General features: G+C 35.2%; 1 protein-coding gene across 1 annotated transcript in view; it reads left to right on the top strand.

Annotated features, from left to right (window-relative positions):
- The window catches only part of LOC128240690 (NEDD8 ultimate buster 1-like), a 33,807-nt gene extending 10,772 nt beyond the window's left edge, over window positions 1-23,035 (top strand). Inside the window, exons 8-16 of the mRNA XM_052957415.1 lie at window positions 841-950; window positions 1,616-1,692; window positions 2,459-2,618; window positions 2,902-3,002; window positions 3,910-3,998; window positions 5,672-5,777; window positions 6,204-6,290; window positions 7,815-7,983; window positions 8,662-23,035. Coding sequence (XP_052813375.1) covers window positions 841-950; window positions 1,616-1,692; window positions 2,459-2,618; window positions 2,902-3,002; window positions 3,910-3,998; window positions 5,672-5,777; window positions 6,204-6,290; window positions 7,815-7,983; window positions 8,662-8,828 — 1,066 coding nt within the window. The 3' untranslated portion in view covers window positions 8,829-23,035. The remainder of the gene's footprint in view (window positions 1-840; window positions 951-1,615; window positions 1,693-2,458; window positions 2,619-2,901; window positions 3,003-3,909; window positions 3,999-5,671; window positions 5,778-6,203; window positions 6,291-7,814; window positions 7,984-8,661) is intronic.
- Window positions 23,036-23,297: the final 262 nt, after the last annotated feature.

Genomic DNA, 23,297 nt, shown 5'->3' with positions numbered 1-23,297 from the left:
ATATGGGAAATGGAGCATTTGCTCCTCAGGAGCAAATGCTCAGTTTTCGATAATATTTGCAAGAGTGATCAAAATTAGAATACAATGCATTTTTTTTTAAATGTAGCATACATGGAGTCAAGGGTTAATGGATAAAATAAGCCTTTCTGATTTCACAGTGTTGGTTTATTGATAGTAATAAAGAAACAAAGAAATAAAAATACAAGTTGTTTGTTTTTAATATTGATCTTTTAGCAAGAAAAATGACAGGATAATAGTACTAATTTGGTGTTTCCACAGACGTCCTAACAGAAACTGACAAACATAAACATGTGCAGCATCTTGTTTCCTTTGGTTTGCTGTAATTGGTTGTATGGGTCTTCATTTAAATATTGTACATGTATGGTCCTGAAAGTGCACCAATTAAATTATTATAATGTTATAAAATATTCAAAACATCGAAAAATGGCATCTTTAATGGCATCATATAGTAGTTGTCAAAGATACCAAATATGTGACGGTATAAAAAAAAAAAAAAAAAAAAAAAAGCCTGCCTACCGTCCCTATTTTTTTTGATCATGTAACCTGAAACACACATATTTTTTTTTTTGGCCTTAGCATTGATGGATATTGATGTTACTTGTTGTGTAGGTAGCCTTTATGATGAGCTAGGTTGGGATAGCTTTTGAGGGGGGTTGGGATCCAAGGTCACTATTATTAAAAAAAAAATTGGCTGTTATTTTTAATACCGTGAAAACTATGCCATTCTGTTTCTAGACATTTTGTGGTGCTACATGTGTAACTATGCATTAAACATTTGGAGAATGCAATATTTTTAGTTTAATGTATTTGCTTTTCCAGACAATGTAGAGCAGATATTCTCAACTCAGTGGACAACTATGCCATTCTGTGCCTGGACATTGTATGGTGCTACCTCTGCCTGAAACATATGGAGGATTTGCCAGATGCTGGTTAGTATAGCGATATTAACAGTTTATACTAGTGATTGAAAATGAACAAAAACTGTGAATGATTATCAGATTTAAATGTGGGGAAATCACTTGAGCTAGTCTGATTTTGATGCGATGTTATAGATGTATTTTATGAACAAACACGCAACTTAAATGGTCTTCAGTTTTAAGACCACACAAAAGTGACTTTATACTGGTGTCCTTTTGAGTTGCCATGCTCCCTGGAGGGGCTTTAACACGCAACAGACTCCTAATACACTATACCACTCTCATCTATAGACTCCCTTTAAACCCTTTCAAACTTTTTAAAGCAAATCCCTTAAACATGGAATATAAAGTTATAATAAGCCCCTCCACCTCCAATATAAAAGGTTTGGTTAGGGTTACATCCATTTCAAAAACATGTAGGGTACGTAGGCTTTTTTTTATTTTTTTTATTTGGCTTTATGTAAGAACATTTTTGTCATCATTGGAAAATTGTGGTAAAGTAATCTTCTGTATAAAGCCTAAGCTATAAAGGCTTTAAACAACATCTTGAAGCACACACTTTTTTAAGCAACAGACTTTAAAATGGTAGGGTTGGTGCCTATTTCGTAGGTAGGGTCAGGTTTCCCTAACCAAATATATTTGTGTTATGGCCTAAATGGTATATGACTACATTGTAGATGCAAGACTGAGAAACAGTGAGAACTTCTTCCAGAAGAGCTATGGGTCCAGCATGGAAAGACTGATGGCAGTTAAGGTAGGTCTTGAAACTTCATGTGCTTTAAGTCTTGTAAGGCATGAGGCCCGGCCTAAATATATTCAAATTTATTTGCTTGTCTGATTTTTCGAATAAAGCAAGATTACATGAAGGTGTTGCTATAGGTTTCTAGTCGTTGGTACTGGTGTCAATTTGCAAAAACTTGAACCCTTGCCAAATTACCCATGTTCTGTTAAAATTCTTTTATTGAAATTAAACTTGGTACACATGTTGCCAGAGACAAAATACACATGAATAGCAAGGCCCATACCTCTAGATGTATAAATTATTGTGAAGTAAGACCTCTTTTGAACTAAAAACAACAACATCAAACTTACATTGGCTTTCAATCTATGGCTAAAATACCTGGTATAAAAATGCTTTCATAGCCTTGAGTGCAAAACTTGTAATTCGGCCATAACTCAAAAACAGTTCAATATATTCATTTTAATGAATTCTTTCTGCAAGGCATTTTAGTCGACAATTTACACACAGGGTGATACATGGTTAAAAGAGGAGTGAGTTTGGTACATGCAGTCCATTGTATAAATTTATAAATTTTAGGGAGTCTACCATTTACACAGCGGTGAAATATGGTTAAAACTTAAATGTGATTTGTGCATAGTTCAATTCTTGGAGTGCACTGGTGAATTCTTTTCTTTGGTTATAAAGCTACATTGCTCAAAGAATTAAAGTTTACCTTTGGAGAAATACTTGGTTAGAAGATGTATTTTGTTCTTAAAATGTTTCTATTTTTTAACTTCAGGGCTCCACTGGTGAAGAGCTGGCTTTATTTATGAAGTTACACCTTCTACAAGGGATAGTTGCCTACCATCAAGACAGAATGAGCGAGGCAGCCCAGCTATTAGGCAGAGCCGAGTCGGAGCTACAAAGACTGACAATCGATGAAGACAAGCTTAATGCAGGTAATTAAAGAATTAAAAAAACATAAGAGTTGATTTTTTAAAGGTTCATTAAGTTTTTGTTTTCATTTATGCATATAGTACATAGGATAAACATTTAAACGTTGGAAACTATTTAATTGAAAGTATTTATATTTAGGTTCCAGTATCTTCCAATCAATGCTTTGTCTGAAGAAGCATTATTTTAAATCTGATACATTTTGTAGGTTACAGAGCACTAGATGCATATTAAACTATTTCAAAGTTCACATTACACTAAATGTCAAAATAATTGCAATAATTTCAGTGATGACGATGGGGTTTTCTGAAGGTGAAGCAAGACTTGGACTCAGGGCGTGTGATGGCAACATACAGAACGCTGTGGCCCACATCATGAAGAGAAGAGAGGTGTGTTGGTGTTATGTTTTCCAACCAATCTCCATGTCTAAATATGATTCATTGCATTAGTACATTTTCATAATTTGATTTTGTTAGCATATTAAATACTTATTCAATATATAATCTTCTGAAGTGTGAATTCTACTGCTTATTTTTATAAGTAAAAAGAAACATTATAAGCTCTGTTTTTGTTTGAATCCATTTCAATTTACCATGTATGACATACAATGATGCAATGTTTTATATACAAGTTGAATGAAATATGTTTACAGTAATGTAAAATTGGTGCATAAAAATCATTTTGGGCACTCGGAGACATCAATATAATCAATCATTAATTGTAACAGAAACATACCTATTTCTTATCCTAGTGAACACATATACTTATATTTCTAATTACCGAGTTTTAAGCCAGTAAGTTAGTAGTAGGGCATTTATTGAATTCAGTTAATTTACAAATTGGCAGAGGCATTTAATTTTGTACACATGAAAACCAAACCATGGCAATAACCCCTGAATTGAAGTGATAATTTGTACAATAATTCGGAACAGCTTGGATTTATGCCGGTACATTACAGTGTTTTGACATGTATTTAGTATTACTAAGTTTAAATTTATTGCCAGTGAAGTGTATTATTGCATAGATTATAAAGATTCCCAAGAGTAAAGTCATTAAGTTTAACTGCTAAATTGAAATTACTACGTGATCTACTTGCAACATAGTTAAATGTAAATAATTCTGACTATGTAAACCGTCCATATATATCCAAGGTTGTTTCCAATGGAAAATGGCTGAGGTGTTCTGAATGTTCTGCACATTCAGGAACATACAATGATGAAATGTGTTAAATCATATACACAGATTTTTGTGTGTGTTGTATTATGTAAAGGAGGACATTTAATGGTGTTATTTCAGGAGAAGGAAGAAAATGAAAAGAAGAGGGAGGGTGAAAGAAAGAAAAACAGATTGCAGAAACATCTTGGAAAAACTGCTGATGGAAAGGGGTAACAAATGTTTGATTTTAACTTAATATATTTCACAACAGTTGTGAAGAAAGTTATGTAAGACGTTGGACGAAAGTGTTAAAACAAACAATCAGAAACCACTGTATGTGTCATTGGCCTATTTAATAAATTGTTTTGCAGTGTATGTAATGGTTTAAGATCGTAAGTATGTATTTACATCAACAAATGGATTGATACCACACAGTTGTCTTGAATTCATTTTAACCATATTTAACTGAGGGGGGTTAAAAAGCATCTACTATGGCTGCTTGTTCTTCCCAATCCTCATGCAGGTTGTTCTGCTTAAACTCGTTTCCGAAAAACTATGCTAACTATGCTCCAGTTGAGATGAACCTATCTTACACTCTCGGCCATGGAAGATAATTATAGTCCTTTTGAGCTAACTATATCTAGGAGTACTGCTAAGCCTATCTTAGCAAAGAATCTCTTCATTGTTGTGTTAAGGTGGCATATATAGTGTTTCTTCCAGAATTGTGAAAGAGCATCATATTTTGAGTCTAAAAAGAGCACACACACTTTCCTTAAAAGGGGCTGTCTCACAGATGATAAAATAGCGAAAAAAAAGAAAATTGTCGAAAAATGACATAAACTTGGCATCGATGTGTACAATGCATTGAAACTTACTAACTGAAGTACCACATAGTTTACAATTTATTTAAGTTTAGCAGTTATTTCGTATTTTTCCATTAAAAAAGATTACTGGGTATGTCTACCAGGTAGAAATAATTTCTTATGCGTGATTGGCTTGTCGGTGTTATCACGTGATATTACCGAGGTAGGTGTATAGCTTAATTATGTCACCCGATTAGAGTAAGCCTTAATAGCTCAGTGAGTAAGACGCTGGATTCCAATTTTGGTGACGTGGGTTCGAACCCGGTCTCCGACACAATTTTTTTTTTACATTTTGGTACTTTTTTTTACCATCATGATATGAATGCGTAACACATTCTATTAAATAATTGTCCTGAGATTTGTTACAGAAAAAAACTTTTGTTGGTGCCAATCTGTGACACAGTCCCTTTAAAAGGCACCTTCTTCTACATCTGAAATGTCATCTTACACAAACTTACCCTTCCATTGAATGCTAATGCATAGGACTTTTAAAACAGCATGTTCTCATCCCTGCCTCATTCCCAACTAAACTGGTATTTTAGGAAAATGACCTTTACCCTTATAACTTAGACAATAAAGTACACATTTTCAAAAAGAACTGCTTCAATAAAAAAATACATTTATAGAAACAAATTCAATTGAGAGCCAAAGTTTTGGCACTATGGCACATTTCTGGCAGTCAAAAGGCATCACGGCACAAGGCCATGTTCAAAAGGCTTAGAATATGACTAATACACAATGTTTGTTGGACTGGAATAACCCTAAGAAGTGAAAGATGAAGCTCTGGGCCAGTATTCACTATAAATCTTATACTTATCCTTGGACATGCCTCAGTGATTCCATTCAGCCTATTGGTCAGCTAAATTTACCGCCAATCAAAATTATTGGATTCTAATCTTGAATTTAAGTTTAATCTAACTAGGGCGTTTATTGAAAACAGCCCCAGAGTCTGTTCTGTCGATATTAATCTTTTCCAATATAAACAGGATTGTATGATTTTGAGAAATTCTTTTATTTGTACAATCATTTATTCATTTAAGGGTCAAGGTTGAATCGTATGAGATGTTAATTGGAATGGGTTATCCCAAAGGAGCTGCAGCAGAAGCATTGAGGCAGGCTAACAATGATCTGAACCTTTCATTGGAGGTAAACTTTACAATAAATGTATATGTATCCATGTAAGATTTGGCGTTGTCTTACTAATGTTAATATTGTTTTCAAATATTCTTTAATAGAAGAAATAAATGAAAAGATTCTAAACTATAAAAATCAGTCAAAATTATCATAATTGGTTACTGTTGATAGTTTAAAACACCAAATTGATATTTCACTGAAATGTTTTTTTTATTTCATTAATAAATCTTTATAACACACCCGAAAGCATATACAGTAATACATTTCAATTCTCAGTGCCCATTGATAAAAGGCCACCAGAATTAACACTTAAACTTTGAATTTAAAAACTTCTTCTTTTGAAGTTGGAAACTATTTGTATAATACCTGAAAATACTGTTATAAAGCAAAATTACTTTATTAAATTATCCTCTAAATTAATCATGAACACTTGTCCAGGTACTACAGAACCACCCGGAGTATCTCAGTCTTCCCGACCCAGTGCCTAAGAGGAAAGTTAGGATAACAGATGAAATGATTGCGCAGGTAACTGAACATACACTCAAGTTTGGTGTATAAAACTCAAATACCTTGATACACTCTTGCCACAGTGGTCAGAAATTGTCTCAGGGAGAGCAATATTTGATAAGCATTTCTCTTACTGATTTTTTTCTTTACCTACTGTATCCTTTTTGTAGGTCAGTGGATATGTATTGCTTAAGAAAGCTAGATGTTGTTAGAGTTTATGTCACATCCGAAATCAAATGTGCCATGAATGGCAATTACAGAATGATATTTGAAATGATTGCTGAGGTGCCCTGGTAAAATCGCTTGGTATTATGGTTTTAATTGAGTTCTGGTTTGAATGTATGATGTTGGTAAACTAATATGCAGATAAATTGGGTGTTCTTTCAAAATAGGTCCACAATATGGTTGACAGCTGGAATCATTTATAACCTGTCTTGTTTTTTTTCAAATTGTCACGGTATTGTGAAAGTTGAGGTGTCCAGCAACATCGTGGTGCAAACTCTTTTACTTTGGCCATAACTTAAAGAAGACTCATGATATTTCAATGCAATTTGGTACATACATGTATGTTGTCAAAGGTAATATATACATGTTCAGCAGGGTCTTAAACTGTGGCTTTTATAATTGTTGAGTTATGCCCTTTCTTTGTCTGAAAAACTACAGAAATCATTGGCATCTCTAAGCAGTGCACTTGTTTAGTTCAATGTCATTCCTAGGAGAAATTTTTGGGGATGGAGTGTAGTACACACATTGAAACATAATAAACTTAATATAGTTATGACTGTAAAATCAATGGTATTAAAACTGTACCGCAAATGTGGGTAACTTCTGCTTTTATTTTTGATGCAAGTAGCCAAATAGCAAGCGTGTGACATTAATTAACCATTTGTTTTCGGTGTCTTCTCATAAATTTAGTAAGGAAAACAAACTGTATTGTATTGAAATGTTGACAATTAAGGGTTAGTGAGTGTCATTGCGATGGTTTAATGGTGAAATTAACAAACATACACGACCAGCATTCAATAAACACCTTACATTGAACTTGAATAAAAGATTAAAATCCAAGAAATTTGAATGGCCTGTATATTTAGCTGACCAAAAGGCTGAGTAGAATTACTAAGACATGTCTAAGGATAAGGATATATTGAATAATGGCCCAGGTTAAAGGAAATTAAGTTAACCCTTAAGCTGCTGATGGCGATTTTAAAGGCTTTGCAAACAGCTTGGAACCAGACCAGACGCCGGCGCCTGGTCAGGTTCCAAGCTGTTTGCCACTCAGTCAATATATCCCCAAAGTTTTAAGTAAATTGACAGAAATTTAGAATAAACCAGACGACATTTTTGAGCAGAAGACAATTTACCCAGCATGCAAAGGGTTAATTGATTTTTTTAAGCATGAAAATTAATGGTATTTTGGGTCTTTGCGGCCAGGTCTGACACCAGAGTCCAGCAAATGGTTGTACTAAAAATGAATAAATATGTGACTTATGTCGTATTACAACAGCAAAGGTGTATGAGCTATATTAGAATTAAATGTTTTAGGTGACCTCTATGGGGTTTGAACCAGAAATGGCGAAGTGGGCCTTACAGAAGAATGAAGGGAATGTTGGCAAAGCCATAGAGGATTTGATTGAGAGTGGAGGGTCTATTCAATCCCCGTTAGACGATGAACAGCCGGGAACATCAGGGTCCTCCGATAACTGTCCCACTGGTATATATTAATTACTTCAGATTTATCTACGCAATTATTTAATTATTCAGCCTCAGTGAGTATTTTATCTTATAGGTATATGAAGACAGAGCATGGCTATTTTTCATAACTAGCAATTATCAGCTGTTAGACTCCCTGATTGTGATTGTTATCTTTAACATGGGGATGAAATATTTGTACCTGTCATATGTATTGTCAATAGCATTTCAATTTTAGGTTAAAACATAATTAAACACATCAACTATGAAGTTATTAATTTTTTCCTGCGTCAGTTTGAAGTCGTATGATAAACTGTTTCCTGCTTTTCAGAGAATTGATGAAATAACATTTTGATATTTTTCATTGTTTTGAAATTTTAGCTTACTTTCAATTTCAAATCAATCTTCAGGGCGCACAAGGCTAATACAGAAAATTTAACAAAGTCATATATTCAAGAATGACGTTACGTTCACATACAATTTGGCATGCTTTTTTTTTAAAAATTGCAAAAAAACTTTCAACATCTATTTTAGGCATATAATAAAAAGAAAAATTGTGTTTTTCAGTGTAAAATCACAATGGATTTCTCCTTGTGAACACCAAAAGTTAATATAGCCACTAGTGAAATAAAGCATTTGGTGCTCATCCTGTGATTTTATATTACAAACTAACATACAATTATCCTCTATTAATTTTCAGAGGAAAACCAGTCTAAGGTGCAGCAACAGAAGGAAGAAAAGGAGGCAATCAATAGACTGGTTTCAGATTTACCGGAAGATGAAGAAGATTACCTGGATCTTACTCTGGACGAGGAACGAGAGTTTCTGCAACAGTACCAGTCTATGTTGAATTCCTTGCGGTCGTAGAGAAGGTTTTCATTATTATTTTGTTCAATGCCATAACATTCAAACGGCGTAGCCACTCAGGAATGGTGTACATATTTAATTCTGTCAATGTTAAAAACCAGATTAGTTCAAATTTGAAAAATATATAGAAGTATTTTTTTTTAAGAAAATCTTCAATGCCAAAATAATGTCCATCAAATAAGTTCCTGAATTATATTGCAATGAAAGCATAACACTGTAGTTCAATTTCGCTTGAAGACTATGCACACAAAGTTACAATTGGTCATATACTTTTTTACAATGAGATCTTCTGTAATGCCATGTGGTTAAGGTGTTCAGGTGATAAGGACCAGGTCTTATCAAAGAATTTTAAAAAGAAATCCTTAGAAGATCTCGAAATAATTGAACTGTAATTATATGTCACTTTGTGATATAATCATTTATGCCCGCAAAAATTGATTTCGAGCTAAACATCTAGTGAAGTGTCACATTTTTAGAAAGTTCTTCAACTTCATATTTTGTTTATAGTTATTGCATTGACTGTGATAAATAAGTTTCCTGTTGTTTAATTTGAGAGAATATTGTTCATACAATACATTTTTAATTGTAGTAGGTCAACATAATTAATTAAGGGTCACCTAGACAATAGTTGTTATATAAATAATATCTGACAGAAGCCTCTTGGGAGGGTTGCTAGCAGTATATTGCGAAAAACATTAGGTCATTACACTTTATGAGTGTTCCTAGGGGTTTATGTCATATTTTTCATGAAAGCTAAATGTGTATACATTCACTTGTTTAAATAAGTGACCCTTAATTAATTTTGTTGAGTTTATAGTTCAATGTCAAAAAAAGAGGCATTTTTTTCAACATTTAGTTAATGGGGCCTTAAATTTGACTTGGAAAAATGTGTCATTTCGAAGTAAATTTACTTAGAAATGAACAAGAGAACTTCAATACATAGACAGAATATATGAAAGAATGTGATAGAGTTTTTTTCTTCCAGAAAAGACCAATATATTAATTTGTTTGTATTATTACACTATTTCAGAGAGTTCATTCCATTTACCATCAGTACAATGTCTGTTTATTTATCATTCATTATGTCTCCCCCTCTCTGGGGGAGACATATTGTTTTTGCCCTGTCCGTCAGTCCGGTAGTCTGTCAGTCCGTCAGTCCGTCCGTACGTCACACTTCGTTTCCGATCGATAACTGGAAAACCGCATGACCTAGGATCACCAAACTTGGTAGGGAGGTTGGTCGTGAGGTGTAGAGGATCCCTATTGTTTTTGGGGTCACTAGGTCAAAGGTCAAGGTCGCGGCGACCCCCAATATAAAAAACATTTCTGCTCAAAATCTTGAGAACGGTTTGAGGTTCACCAAACTTGGTAGGGAGGTTGGTCATGAGGTGTAGAAGATCCCTATTGTTTTTGGGGTCACTAGGTCAAAGGTCAAGGTCGCGGCGACCCCCAATGTAAAAAACATTTCCGCTCAATATCTTGAGAATGGTTTGACCTAGGTTCACCAAACTTGGTAGGGAGGTTGATCATGAGGTTTAGAAAACTCCTATATTTTGGGGGGTCACAAGGTCAAAGGTCAACGTCGCTGTGACCTCTAATGTAAAAAAATATTTCCGTGCAATATCAGGAGAATGCTTTGATCTAGGTTCACCAAACTTTGAAGTGAGGTTGGTCATGATGTCTAGTTCCTATTGATTTTGATTGAAATCAGTAGGTCAAAGGTCAAGGTCACTGTGACCTTGAGGTGAAGAAACAGTTTCTGCTCAGTAACTAAAGAACGCTTGCACCCAGGAACTTCATACTTGGTATGCTAGTGGGTCATGACTAGAAGATGACCCCTATTGATTTTGGGGTCACTAGGTTAAAGATCAAGGTCACCCTGATCTTGAGGTGAAGAAACTGTTTCCGCTCAATAACTAAAGATCCTTGGGTCTAGGAACTTCATACTTGGTATGCTAGTTGGTCATGACTAGTAGATGACTCCAATAGATTTTGAGATCATTAGGTCAAAGGTCAAGGTCACCCTGACCTTGAGGTGAAGAAACGGTTTCGGCTCTATAACTAAATAACGCTTGCACCCAGGAACTTCATACTTGGTATGCTAGTTGGTCATGACTAGTAGATGACTCCAATTGATTTTGAGATCAGTAGGTCAAAGGTCAAGGTCACCCTGACCTTGAGGTGAAGGAATGGTTTCCGCTCTATAACTAAATAACGCTTGCACCCAGGAACTTCATACTTGGTATGCTAGTTGGTCATGACTAGTAGATGACTCCTATTGATTTTGAGATCAGTAGGTCAAAGGTCAAGGTCACCATGACCTTGAGGTGAAGAAACGGTTTCTGCTCAATAACTCAAGAATGCTTACACCCAGGAACTTCATACTTGGTATGCTAGTTGGTCATGACTAGTAGATAACTCTTATTGATTTTGCGATCAGTTGGTCAAAGGTCAAGGTCACTGACCTTGAGGTGAAGAAACGGTTTCTGCTCAATAGCTCAAGAACGCTTACACCCAGGAACTTCATACTTGGTATGTCAGTTAGTCATGACTAATTGATGGCCCAAATTTCATGTCCATCATTGATTATTTCTCACCTACGACCACACAATGGGGGAGACATGCGCTTTTTCAAAAAAGCAATCTCTAGTTTTCTTTTAATATATATATATTGATTTATTCTACTCCCATACTGCTTTCATGGGACTTTTCTTTATAATAATCAGATTTTTTTGCTTATATTTAAAAGGTGAATTTTCTTAAGTTTATTGGGTTAGCAATTTGGTATTATTTTTTTACAACATGGTAATATGAGCTTTGCAACATGGAATATCGGGTTCGCAACATGGAAACATGTGGTTCACAATTTGTAAACATGGTTTTCGTAACATGAAGATATTATGTTGGCAACATGGAAACATGTGGTTCACAATTTGTAAACATGGTTTTCGTAACATGAAGATATTATGTTGGCAACATGGAAACATGTGGTTCACAATTTGTAAACATGGTTTTCGTAACTTGAAGATATTATGTTGGCAACATGGGAACATGTGGTTCACAATTTGTAAACATGGTTTTCGTAACTTGAAGATATTATGTTCGCAACATGGAAACATGTGGTTCACAATTTGTAAACATGGTTTTCGTAACTTGAAGATATTATGTTCGCAACATGGAATTAGGGGTTCACCTACTAGGACATGGGGTTTGCAACATGGAAACATTTTATAGTGAGGAAATCATTTCCCTGGCTTGAAAAGGAATTGAAAAATTTAATTGGTAAATATCAACCTTTAGCAGCCGTTCACTGACTCTTTCTTTGGTTTCATTAAGTCTCATTATCCCGTTTTTTTTGTGGATTTGTTATGGCAGATCACCTACCAAATTTTCAAAGATTGAAGTGAGAATTGGAAACATTGGCGTTTAGCATTGGGGTAACTGTGCAATTCATCTGTTGAACAGATGTCCATTTTTTTCAAAAACTTGACATTAAAGAATGATTAATACAAGGACATGTAGTGCAATAACTGGCAAGGCTGTCCATACACCATTGCATGGTTTATTAAGTATACTTGAATAGCCGAATGACATAGAGTAATAATATGACAGTGGGTATTTATTTATTCATGATATTTAATTAACTTCTGTAGTATTTTGTGCAACCACTTTAATGCCAGGATTTTCCAAGTGTGCCAAGACTTATGCTGTTGGTGCAGACATTTGGAATCGGGTCGTTGTTTTCCTACCTTTTTTTCTATTTCCTTCTTTGACTTCATTGACAAGGTCTTCTTTAAACTTGAGCTAGTTTGAAAATAATTATGGTCTCTGTTGATTCTTTTGGCTTTCTTGGCGAAAAATAATAGCGGTAGAGTCTTAACCTAGCTTGATTGTCCTCAACAACGTAATAGTAAGAAAACTTGGTTATGACTTAAAAATATCCTTTTAAGATTATGAAATCAAACTTGTTAAGTATTTTGACAAAGACAATTAATACATCTATAGAAAGGCCCATAACTCTGACTTTAATGAGTATGGAGTTATCCCCTTGTTCGACTGTTGGTGTGTTCGCTCTGATGCACTCTTGTTGCATCCTGGGTTTGATTCATGTTACCTTCTTGTTGAAAGAAATGTCATTTTGATTTCAGTCAGAAGATCTTCATCTTGGTTGAATTTTTTAATCAAAATGACCACACATACAGTCTAATTGTGTGTTTCTTTATTGGTATCAGTTAAAACTGAACAGTGCAACTAAATGGCTTTTGGAGAGTATAAACATGAACAAACCAGGGGACATAAAACTGCTCAAATTTTACGGGTCCTTGTTTTGAAGATTCAAGTTAAAATTAAACATGAAAAAATCATTAAAATTTGAAAAATAAAATACTTTTTACTAAAAAACTATTTTTCTTCGACTTGTAGGATTGTGTATCATATCATAACAAAAGTTGAATACTGTATGTATACAAGTGTCTATAAAATACAGCATTAATTAGAAATTGTGAAATAAAGTCACAAGGAGTGGCCGCCAGCCAAATACATAATAAGGGCTAGTCTTTTTCCGCATGTAGGCTTATTGATAAATATTAAATAATGAAGGTGGCATGTTTCCATATATTAAAATCAGAGATCCCAAAAGTTATAGTCCATGTTCACCTGATCTTATGAAAGTTAAAATCAGAGATCCCAAAAATTATAGTCCATGTTCACCTGATCTAATGAAAGTTAAAATCAGAGATCCCAAATATGATAGTCCATGTTCACCTGATCTAATGATTGTTAATATCAGAGATACAAAAACGATAGTCCATGTTCACCTGATCTAATGATAGTTAAAATCAGAGATCCCAAAAACGATAGTCCATGTTCATCTGATCTAATGATAGTTAAAATCAGAGATCCCAAAAAATATAGTCCATGTTCACCTGATCTAATGATAGTTAGAATCAGAGATCCCAAAAATTTTAGTCCATGTTCACCTGATCTTATGATAGTTATAATCAGAGATCCCAAAAATTATAGTCCATGTTCACCTGATCTAATGATAGTTAGAATCAGAGATCCCAAAAATTATAGTCCATGTTCACCTGATCTAATGATAGTTAGAATCAGAGATCCCAAAAATTATAGTCCATGTTCACCTGATCTTATGATAGCTCAGTTAAATATCCACTTTGCTTCCTCTCATTTAAGAATTGGATTGAGGTATCAAATATATGTCCTTTTCACCTCTTTTATTTCTGTTTTCTTTATCAGAAATGCTTTGTAAGGGGAGTTTGAATTGATATAGAATTTTGTCATGCTCTCAGTAGCATTATTTTTGTAATAATGATAGATGGATTTTTCATGTTACCTTCTTTTAATAAATTTGACACAGTAAAAAGAACATAAATAAACTACATAATACTTATTCTTTTGAAACAGACTACTGAATAACATTACTGATTTCTGTTTCAGTTTAAAACGAACTTGAAATACTCGGTGATGAATTATTGGAATCAAAATGTTCATAATTGTCATTATTAATAAAATATGGTACTTAACACATAAAAAGACTACTTTTAATATGGAAACATATTCACTCTATATCCACTAAATACATTTGGCAGGAACTGTTTGTGCTGTATTTGAAAGCGCAGTTCCTTCTAATTACATGAAGATCAATCGTCTTTGATTTTTTCTTCGATATTGCAAGAATTTAGAGAGAATCTGTTAGACACTTCAAAGTATGAATAGGAAGTGAAAAATGTCCTTGTCCGTTTCCCCCGGCGCTATCTGTATATAACTCTGCGTTGTCGTTTGTTAGCCAGAATTGGTCATGGAATACTGGAACGCCGTTGAATTTTTTTAAAGAAATTTAGCCATAATTTTAAGTCTAGCTTAACGGACCTTTTTAAACGGATGTGATGGAAAGGCTTTGTTAGACCGCATGTTGAGTTAATCAGTCTCCTGCAGAAGGGGCGCCCTAACGGTATCGCGCGGCAACAAAAATTGAGGGACCGATCAGTGATTGCCTTTTTTCAGAGTAGTTGATTGTTTGGCCTTGATATTTTGGATAAACCCCACTATTTTTTCGATCTTTTCCGTAGGTACGCGTACTACCATTTGTACAACCATAATGTTGTCATTTAATGAGGTGGGTTGGCGCCCTGACGCGAGTCATTGAACTGTTGCGATGTAGGAAATGACTGGACGCGCTGTGGTACACGGTTGGATAGTGTGCATACCAACGCTGAGTGACCTTGGCCGCAGGAAGAGCAAATGTGCCGAAACCTACAGTTAGGCCACGTGCTATTTCCCATATTGAAAAAATGGCATACTCTCGCCATTCTACTTGACAAGGTTCCCCTTGGGCCGGGGGCAGGTGTTGCCGCGGCCGGCATTAACATACATCGCCACCATAAGTCCGTGTTAATATGTGCCCATGATGAGGGTTCGAACGCCTGCAGTAGCCTAAACTATTCATCGTAGCTGCGCCACGCCAGCCTGCCATGGCGTCCCGCACATTCCCTAATTGTTCACATGTATTGCAATAGCTCGGACGCTTTAGATGGATTGGCCTGAATGTATATGGACATGTATATAATAAAAGGATCGGTCCATTTCTCAACCGTACCGATTCTGTCCCTACATTCCATCGGCCTAGAGAGCAACTGGCCTTCCGCCGTCAACTGTAAAGTTGCTCCCAAACAGAAATCAGTAAGCTCGAGTGAACCTTTCAGTAGCAAAGCAAAGTTTACGAATTCTCCCCTCCTGATCTGACTTCTAATCAGGTCGGGGACGTGGGCTGCTACGTCGTCAGGGGCTAACTTAATTGGACTAGACCCCCCGGCGCGCTAGGCAGAACGGGGCAGGCAGGGTAGGGACGGTGGAGGACGCTGCTACAAGTTCGGGGGAGTTCCCCGCTACCACACCACACCCAGTGTTTAAAGATTGATTTGTGTCCAACACATTTGATCTTTGAAGAATCTCTTCAAAGTCAACAACATTTTTTGTTACCTTTGGACACGTCGTCAAGCGGGCTGCTCAGCTCTTCCTCTGGCTCCGTTTCCGTTTGTCTTGTTTTCCTTCTCTTAACTCCTCTCCCCCGTTCTGGCATTTTCTCAAACTTAATTTTAACTTAAAAATAAAAAAATAATTTTCCGGTATTTTTCCCACGTGTTGCTCCTTCAAAGGCTAGAGAGAAAAGAACGTGCTGGGTTAGTCACGTGGTCAAGTAATCGGATGACCGGAGCGTTCCGCATATTGATTTCCGGGCAACCACGTGTGTTTACCCGTATCTACGGAGTATTTCCGAGAAATCGTAGATAACTACAGAAAACAATTTATTCTGTCTTAATAAATGAAATTACTTCCATATGTAAATATTTTTTATTACCGTATTCAAATTCAATGACTGATATCGTGACAAACGAACAAAATAAATGTCAAAAACGAAGTTGGAGGTAAATGAAACGCGGTCAAGTTTCCATAGATTTCATCTCCTCTTGTTCGGCTTTCGAAAGTCCATGTTCATCTGATCTAATGATAGTTAAAATCAGAGATCCCCAAAACGATATACCATGTTCATCTTATATAATGAAAATTAAAATCAGAGATCCACAAAATTGTAGTCTATGTTTACCAGACCTAATAATAGTGAAAATTAGAGCAAGAAAATGATAGTCCTTGTTTACCTGGTCTTATGATAGCTCGGTTAAATATCCACTTTGCTTCCTCTAATTTTAAGACTTGGATTTAGGAATAAATTGATACAGAATTTTGTCATACTCTGGCTTACATCTATATTGGTCCTTTTAACAGCTTTTTTACAATGGTCACTGGCTCATAGTTGACCACAGTAAGCTTTGTTATCCCCCGCCGAATCGAAGGTTTCGGGAGGGGGATATTGTTTTGGCGTTGTCCGTTCGTCCGTCATTCCGTGCGTCCGTCCGTCCGGAACCATATCTTGGTAGGCATTGATCAGAAAATGTTGAAACTTGTAAAAGTGGGTCACATGGGGTCAAAAACTAGGTCACTAGGTAAAATCTTAGAAAAATCCTTGGAACAAACTAGAGGCACTTAACTGAAACTTAATCAAAATGTTTTCCTTGATGAACTCTTGGACGTATATAAAACTGGGTCACATATGATCGAAAATTAGGTCACTATGTCAAATCTTAGAAAAATATTGTCAGGAACCATATCATGGTAATGATTGGTCAGATTATGTTTAAACTTGGTCAGGATGTACCCCTTGATGAAATATGGGCCGCTTGTAAAAGTGGGTCACATGGGTCAAAAACTAGGTCACTAGCTCAAATCTTAGAAAAATCTTTGGGACACATTAGAGGCATTATGTATGGTCTAATATTCATGAAAAATGATCAGAATGTTTTCCTTTATGAACTGTTTGACATGTTTAAAACTGGGTCACATGTGATAAAAAATAGAAAACTGGGTCACATGTGATAAAAAATTAGGTTACTAGGTCATATCTTACATCTCTTGTCCGAAACCATTTTATTATGTTTTCAGGGCCTGAAAAAGCTTCACTCTCTGCTACTTTAAGAACCCTTAGAATTTCCGCACTGACTGCACTTGTTGTTTGACAGACAAGGAATGAAGTTGTATCATATTCTGTTAGGTTTCACCAGCATCTCCACCAAGTTAAGTTGCTTATAATGTGCTTGGCTCGTTGTCACAGATTTCATTTTAAATTTTTTCTTTGCCTTCAGGGATTTCAATGTTTTGGTTAAAAAACTTTAAAATTATAATTGTTGCCTTTTTTCTATCAATACAAAAACTTTTTGTATTTAGTGTGATGGGGATATTTTGTACAGGTTTCCTCTCTTTTACAAACTTGTGCTGACAACCCTGTTCCTTGTGTTTTTGTCCATCAGTATGTTTCAGGAGTTGTTTCATGCCAGCATTTGCATATGATATTGTCTTTCCACACACGAAATGAAATGCAGCAGAAATATCTCTTCTGCACCATGATGATAGTTTATTACCACTTGAGTCAACTTCTTTCAACCAGGATTTATTAAACTTTGTTTTTCCACCAGGCATTGTAAATCGTACTAGTCCATCATAATATTATCCCTGTTAAAAAGCTAAAGATAAGTACCATCACCATATTAATGCATCTGATTTTGTAAATATTTCATGTTTTACAAGCTTTGATACTAAACTATTCGGACAAAAAGAAATAAACAACATATCAACACTGTGTGTTATTTTACACATAAAAAGACTACTTTTAATATGGAAACATATTCACTCTATATCCACTAAATACATTTGGCAGGAACTGTTTGTGCTATATTTGAAAGTGCAGTTCCTTCTAATTACATGAAGATCAATCGTCTTTACACTGATTTGGTCTTGGATATTGCAAGAATTTAGAGAGAATCTGTTAGACACTTCAAAGTATGAATGACCCTGCATAGTGTCAAATACACCAAGCTGATTTTGTTAGGCTCGCTGTTGGATATATATAGCCTGTTTTAGTCTCGTAAGCCATCACAGGAATGTGATTTGTCCGCGGATTCGCGGAATTCCGCGGAACTTATGGCCCCAGAGACCCCCCCCCCCAAAAAAAATAAAAAAAAATAATAAAATGTTTACCTGAAAAAAAATATTTGGTTGCTTTCAGTTGTTTAAGTTAATATTCCAGTTTGCTTCAAATTTAAAGTCAGGAGAGCCCTCAAAAGAGCTTCTAAAAAGCCATTTTTTCTTCTACAGCAGTGCGCTTTTGACCTAAAGAGCGCCCATAAACCCATGGCCGAAAATGTTTCAGCCCTCCGGCTGCCAGGTCTTTCACATCCCTGCATCATGAGCCTGAAAATATATCGGAGGATTTTTTATTTTAATACATGTATACATACAATGAACTGCATACAACATTTAAGGAGAAACTCTATGTGTTATTTCTCAGTTACCAGATATGATCATGATAAAGTTTACATGTATACAGAATTTTTTTTTTTATCACATCACCTTTTTCCTTTCCAACATTTACGTCAGAAAGATCCGCATTTTGGTTTTAATAGAACAAAATATATACAATTTGACATAACTGTACGAAAGAAAAATCGTGTCAAGCATTAATTAAGTTAAAACATAAATGATATATGTATTGTACAAACAAGGCAATTCATTCTAAAGAAAATAAATAACATGACATATGAACAAAAATATGATTGGTTTTAGTGAACAATATTGCCATGCTTAAACAAATTGAAATAATAAGTTGAAGTCTCTCTGTGTATGGAGAAATTCGGCAGGAGTTGAGCAATGGACAAAGTTAATTTAGTCGCCGACACCGAATGACAGCTCCCCAGAATGCTGTGGATCAAAATATTGAGTCCTCTGGCATTAAGAAGTTACCGTCCAGGTAGATAGCCTTGGAGGGTTCCGAAAGACGTGGCACTTTCCAAGACCAGTAATGAATACGGTCCCGTGGTCCACATTCTGTTTTCAGGGCTCGATGGAATAAACCCACCGCCTCGTTTAATCCCACAACACTTATGTTCCTTGTGTCTCATTGAGGAAGTAGCTGAGGAATAAAAATTCCTTGTAGATGGAAGCGGGTTGCCAATAGGGATATCAAGGCAAACATGCACAACACAATTGGGGATCCACTATTCCATTCGCACTGACCATGCCGTTTCCTCCAATCATCATGATAATAAACATCGGCGAATATAGAGATAATTTCCGTTGAAAGGAACAGATAACATGGCAGTCTGTGAATCGTCCACTACTGAGTCTAAACAGTCCAATGGCTGACCATGAGTCAAACGAAAAGCGTCTTCCACCGAACTGGCATCCTCGAGGAGGAAATGATAAAGTCTATTTAGGTCGGAATCGCCAAAATAAATTTATCCAATTTCTTTGTTTACATCCGAAATATTTGTTACGTAAACACACAAAGAACTGACAAAAAACATGTTCGTAGCAGGACGACACTGCCAAAATGCTTATATCCGTAAAAGATTAACAATTAATCAAATGAAATCGATCAAAAAATGAACACTGAAGGCCTTCAATTAACTTAAAAATTAAAAGCTTATGCAAAAACTGCGTAAATCGGGTTAGCATAAATTATCCGTGAAGTTATTGCGTTGTGATATCAGCGAGATGAGACCGATAATACTATCAAAATTGTAAACTCGGTGCTAATAATTTACTGCGTAATGAGTTATATTCCTTGAAAGTATCATAAATAAATTTATTTCTCAGGCAATAAATTAGATTTTATTTATTTATGTCGTCAAACAAATTTTATGTCAACTTGTATGAAAAGAGCCAAACATAGAACAGCAGGAGCATAAGTGCATACTCTCGTATATATTTTCCTGGAAAGTTTACTTTTAGCTCATACACATTTGGATACATGCACGTCACAGGATTGAACACTTCATATGCCATATTGTAACTTAGCAAAATGACCACACGTTTGCATATAACTGTATACCTCCCATTTTAGAATGGGGCATAAAATCAAGAAAGAAACTTTGAGGTAACACTATATATGTTATTTTCTAGAGTCCCCCCCCCCCCCATTTGAAATCCACTTCAGCCAGTGTTTTTGATGTTTACAAAGTTTAACGTATTTTTGCGGCTTAACAGTAACCATTTTGAAAATGTGCATTGGTTTATTTTATTGTAAATTGTCTGAAGACATTTTACATGACATTCATTTGTTTCCAGTATGTTTTCCAAAGAGCATTTTTGTAAATATTTGTTGGTTCACTTAAAAGACAATATTCCTTTTTTTCTTTTTTTTTATTCACTGACACTGGCCTGCAACCATTTAAGGATGTTTTCAGTGTACGTTTTAAGCTTCCAGTCTTTTTTGAGAACCTTTTTATATCAGCACTTCTTGTAGTTGAAGACTTAGCAGTCTGTCTTCAAGTTGCGCATCCACAAATGATAGGAGTGCTGGTTTAAAAGTCGGTTTGTTGCTTTTGCCACAAAACAAAATCTTCATTTGAAGCTTCAGGGACTGATTTTGTTTGCAATGGGCTGCAATTATCTTACCATTTTTTTTGTCGATTATCCATAGCCGTAAGGGGTTCTACCGCATCCTCTGTGATTGCAACATTAACACGATCGGTGTCGCATATGCAATGAAAAGCATTGGGTATATATTTTCCTCTCTGTGTGTAGCCGAAAGCATCTGACCATGAGCATGTAAAACTCTTAATTACTTTCTGTACATTATAAATTTATATCCATTATCAGTTTACTGATTAAAAATGAAAGAGACCATAAACAGCTACGGTAAACACAACTTATCAGAGCATTTATACAACATGGTTATAGACATATGCAGAATGCCTTCTATAAAACTAAAACAATGAGGTATATTATCATTGGAATCAATATTTTAAACTCAATCCTAACTGTCACTACCAGATGATTCCCCTGTACGATTCCAGCAATGTCTTTGACCCATCCACAAATAAACTGGATGTAAGCTTCCAAAGACTTGTATTATTTTAAATCATCTGCACTGTATGCACTTAGAGTGAACAAAAAGTAATTCACGAGGTCTGAGTATGTTACTGACGGAAAAATGGCAACATTCTGGGCAAAAGTTTCCCTAATACTGGTCTAAAACCACCAGTGATCATTAATTATACTTCCTATCGCTTTCTTTTCTCATTTGTAAGTCCATCTTTATGAGATAATGATCAAGTTTGTTTTGAAACACGTTTCGCTATATCTTTTAGCGTAAAAACACAGAAAAAAAGGATTTTACTGGACTAACGCTAGTCGACTAGTCAGTCAACATTTGGTGATGGTGTTGATATCCCTGTCTGAGACATATATGACAGGAGTCTTGCTCTCTTTAGAACAACCTCTTCTGTAAGATAATACTTGTTTTATTGTAAATGAACTGTATCTGGTTTAATGTTCCGAACGTGTTTGTGTGTGTTTTGCTATCATCGCTGATTATGATAGGGTCATCGGCATCAGGAATGATATAATGATTGAGCCTACAGAGACCAACACTATTTGTTAAAGCTGCACTCTCACAGATTTACTGGTTTTACAACTTTTTTTTATTTTTTGTGTTGGAATGAGCAAATTATTGCGTAATTGTCTGCAAACGAGTGATGAGACTGCTGACAAAATATCAGAACGTAGATGTTCATATTTCCATTCGAAAATTAATGTTTTATGGCTTAAACCGTTACTAACGGTTAAGAAAAGTGAATAAAATATCAATTTTTGAACTTAAATATAAAAAGACAGCAACAATGTTTTCACATTTATCCAGTGTAAATAAAGATATCGGTGTATAGAAGTTTAATAGATGTTTTAATAAACAGCAAACTTAATAACCAATATTTGGCAATATTCGCGACAGTATATGATTTTATCCAGACTAACAAGCTGGTCAATTAGGTATTCTAGAAGAAAATAACCGTCATATCCTTCCATGGTGTATGCCACTGATTTGAGGAACGGTTGCTTATCGGAAAACAACAATTCTCATAACTTTTCAGGTGTAGCTTTTCGTTCAAATTTAAATTCCAAGAAGTCTTATTTACAAGGGCACGGGCCAAGACCTTTTTTCACCATCAACCAAACTCGTCTTATCGCACTTTCCACACGTTGACCCGCACGACCTTAACACACGCATTCAGAGGTTAACTCCTTATATACGCACTTGGAACATACACTATGCGCCAGTAGAAAATTGGGTACACTACAATCCCCAAACCTTTGTTGTCAATCGGCTTGTGACATTCAATATCCTTTATCCAGATAATTCATGTGGTTGAAATTGATGTTAGTATCAAGATTGCCGACCATGAAATTATATTAAAATATGTGTATGTTACATACATGTGTGGCATGTTTTTTTTTAAAACGCCGGGCAATAATCAATGTAACAACATTTAAATACTCCCATGAAAAAATATATAATGCAAAACAAAATGACTATAATTTAATTACAGACTGAATGTACAATTATATGATACCTATGTTCTATTATGTTTCCATGTTGCGACCTCCATGTTTATATCAAGAATAAGGATGTTAGATTGGTTATTTAACAATTTTTTTTTTTTTTTTTTTTTTTTTTTTTTGTTATGTTTATTTGTATGAAAGTCACTTTAATATGTTGTTAGTATGTTTTTACTTTTCTTTACTGTTATTGTTACTCAATCTTTTATTGATGGAGTTGAAATAAAATGTAAAGTATGTGGATAGTTGGTATCATTTATAAATAGTTTTTATGTATTCCCCAATGAATAGGGAGACATAACTGTCAGTGAGTCAGTCAGACTGTCCATCAGTCATTACGAAGGCCACACTTCCTTTTTTGCTTATTAACTTGAGAATAATAGGGCCCAGGTACTTCATACTTGGTTTGCAGTTTGGTCATGGCCAGTAGATGACCCCTATTGATTTTGAGATCAGGAGGTCAAAGATGAAGGTCGTTGTGACCTTGAGGTGAAAAACGGT

The sequence above is a fragment of the Mya arenaria genome, chromosome 7 (genome assembly GCF_026914265.1).
Source record: "Mya arenaria isolate MELC-2E11 chromosome 7, ASM2691426v1".
NCBI classification, from domain to species: domain Eukaryota; kingdom Metazoa; phylum Mollusca; class Bivalvia; order Myida; family Myidae; genus Mya; species Mya arenaria.
This window is presented reverse-complemented; position numbering and strand designations above follow the sequence as displayed.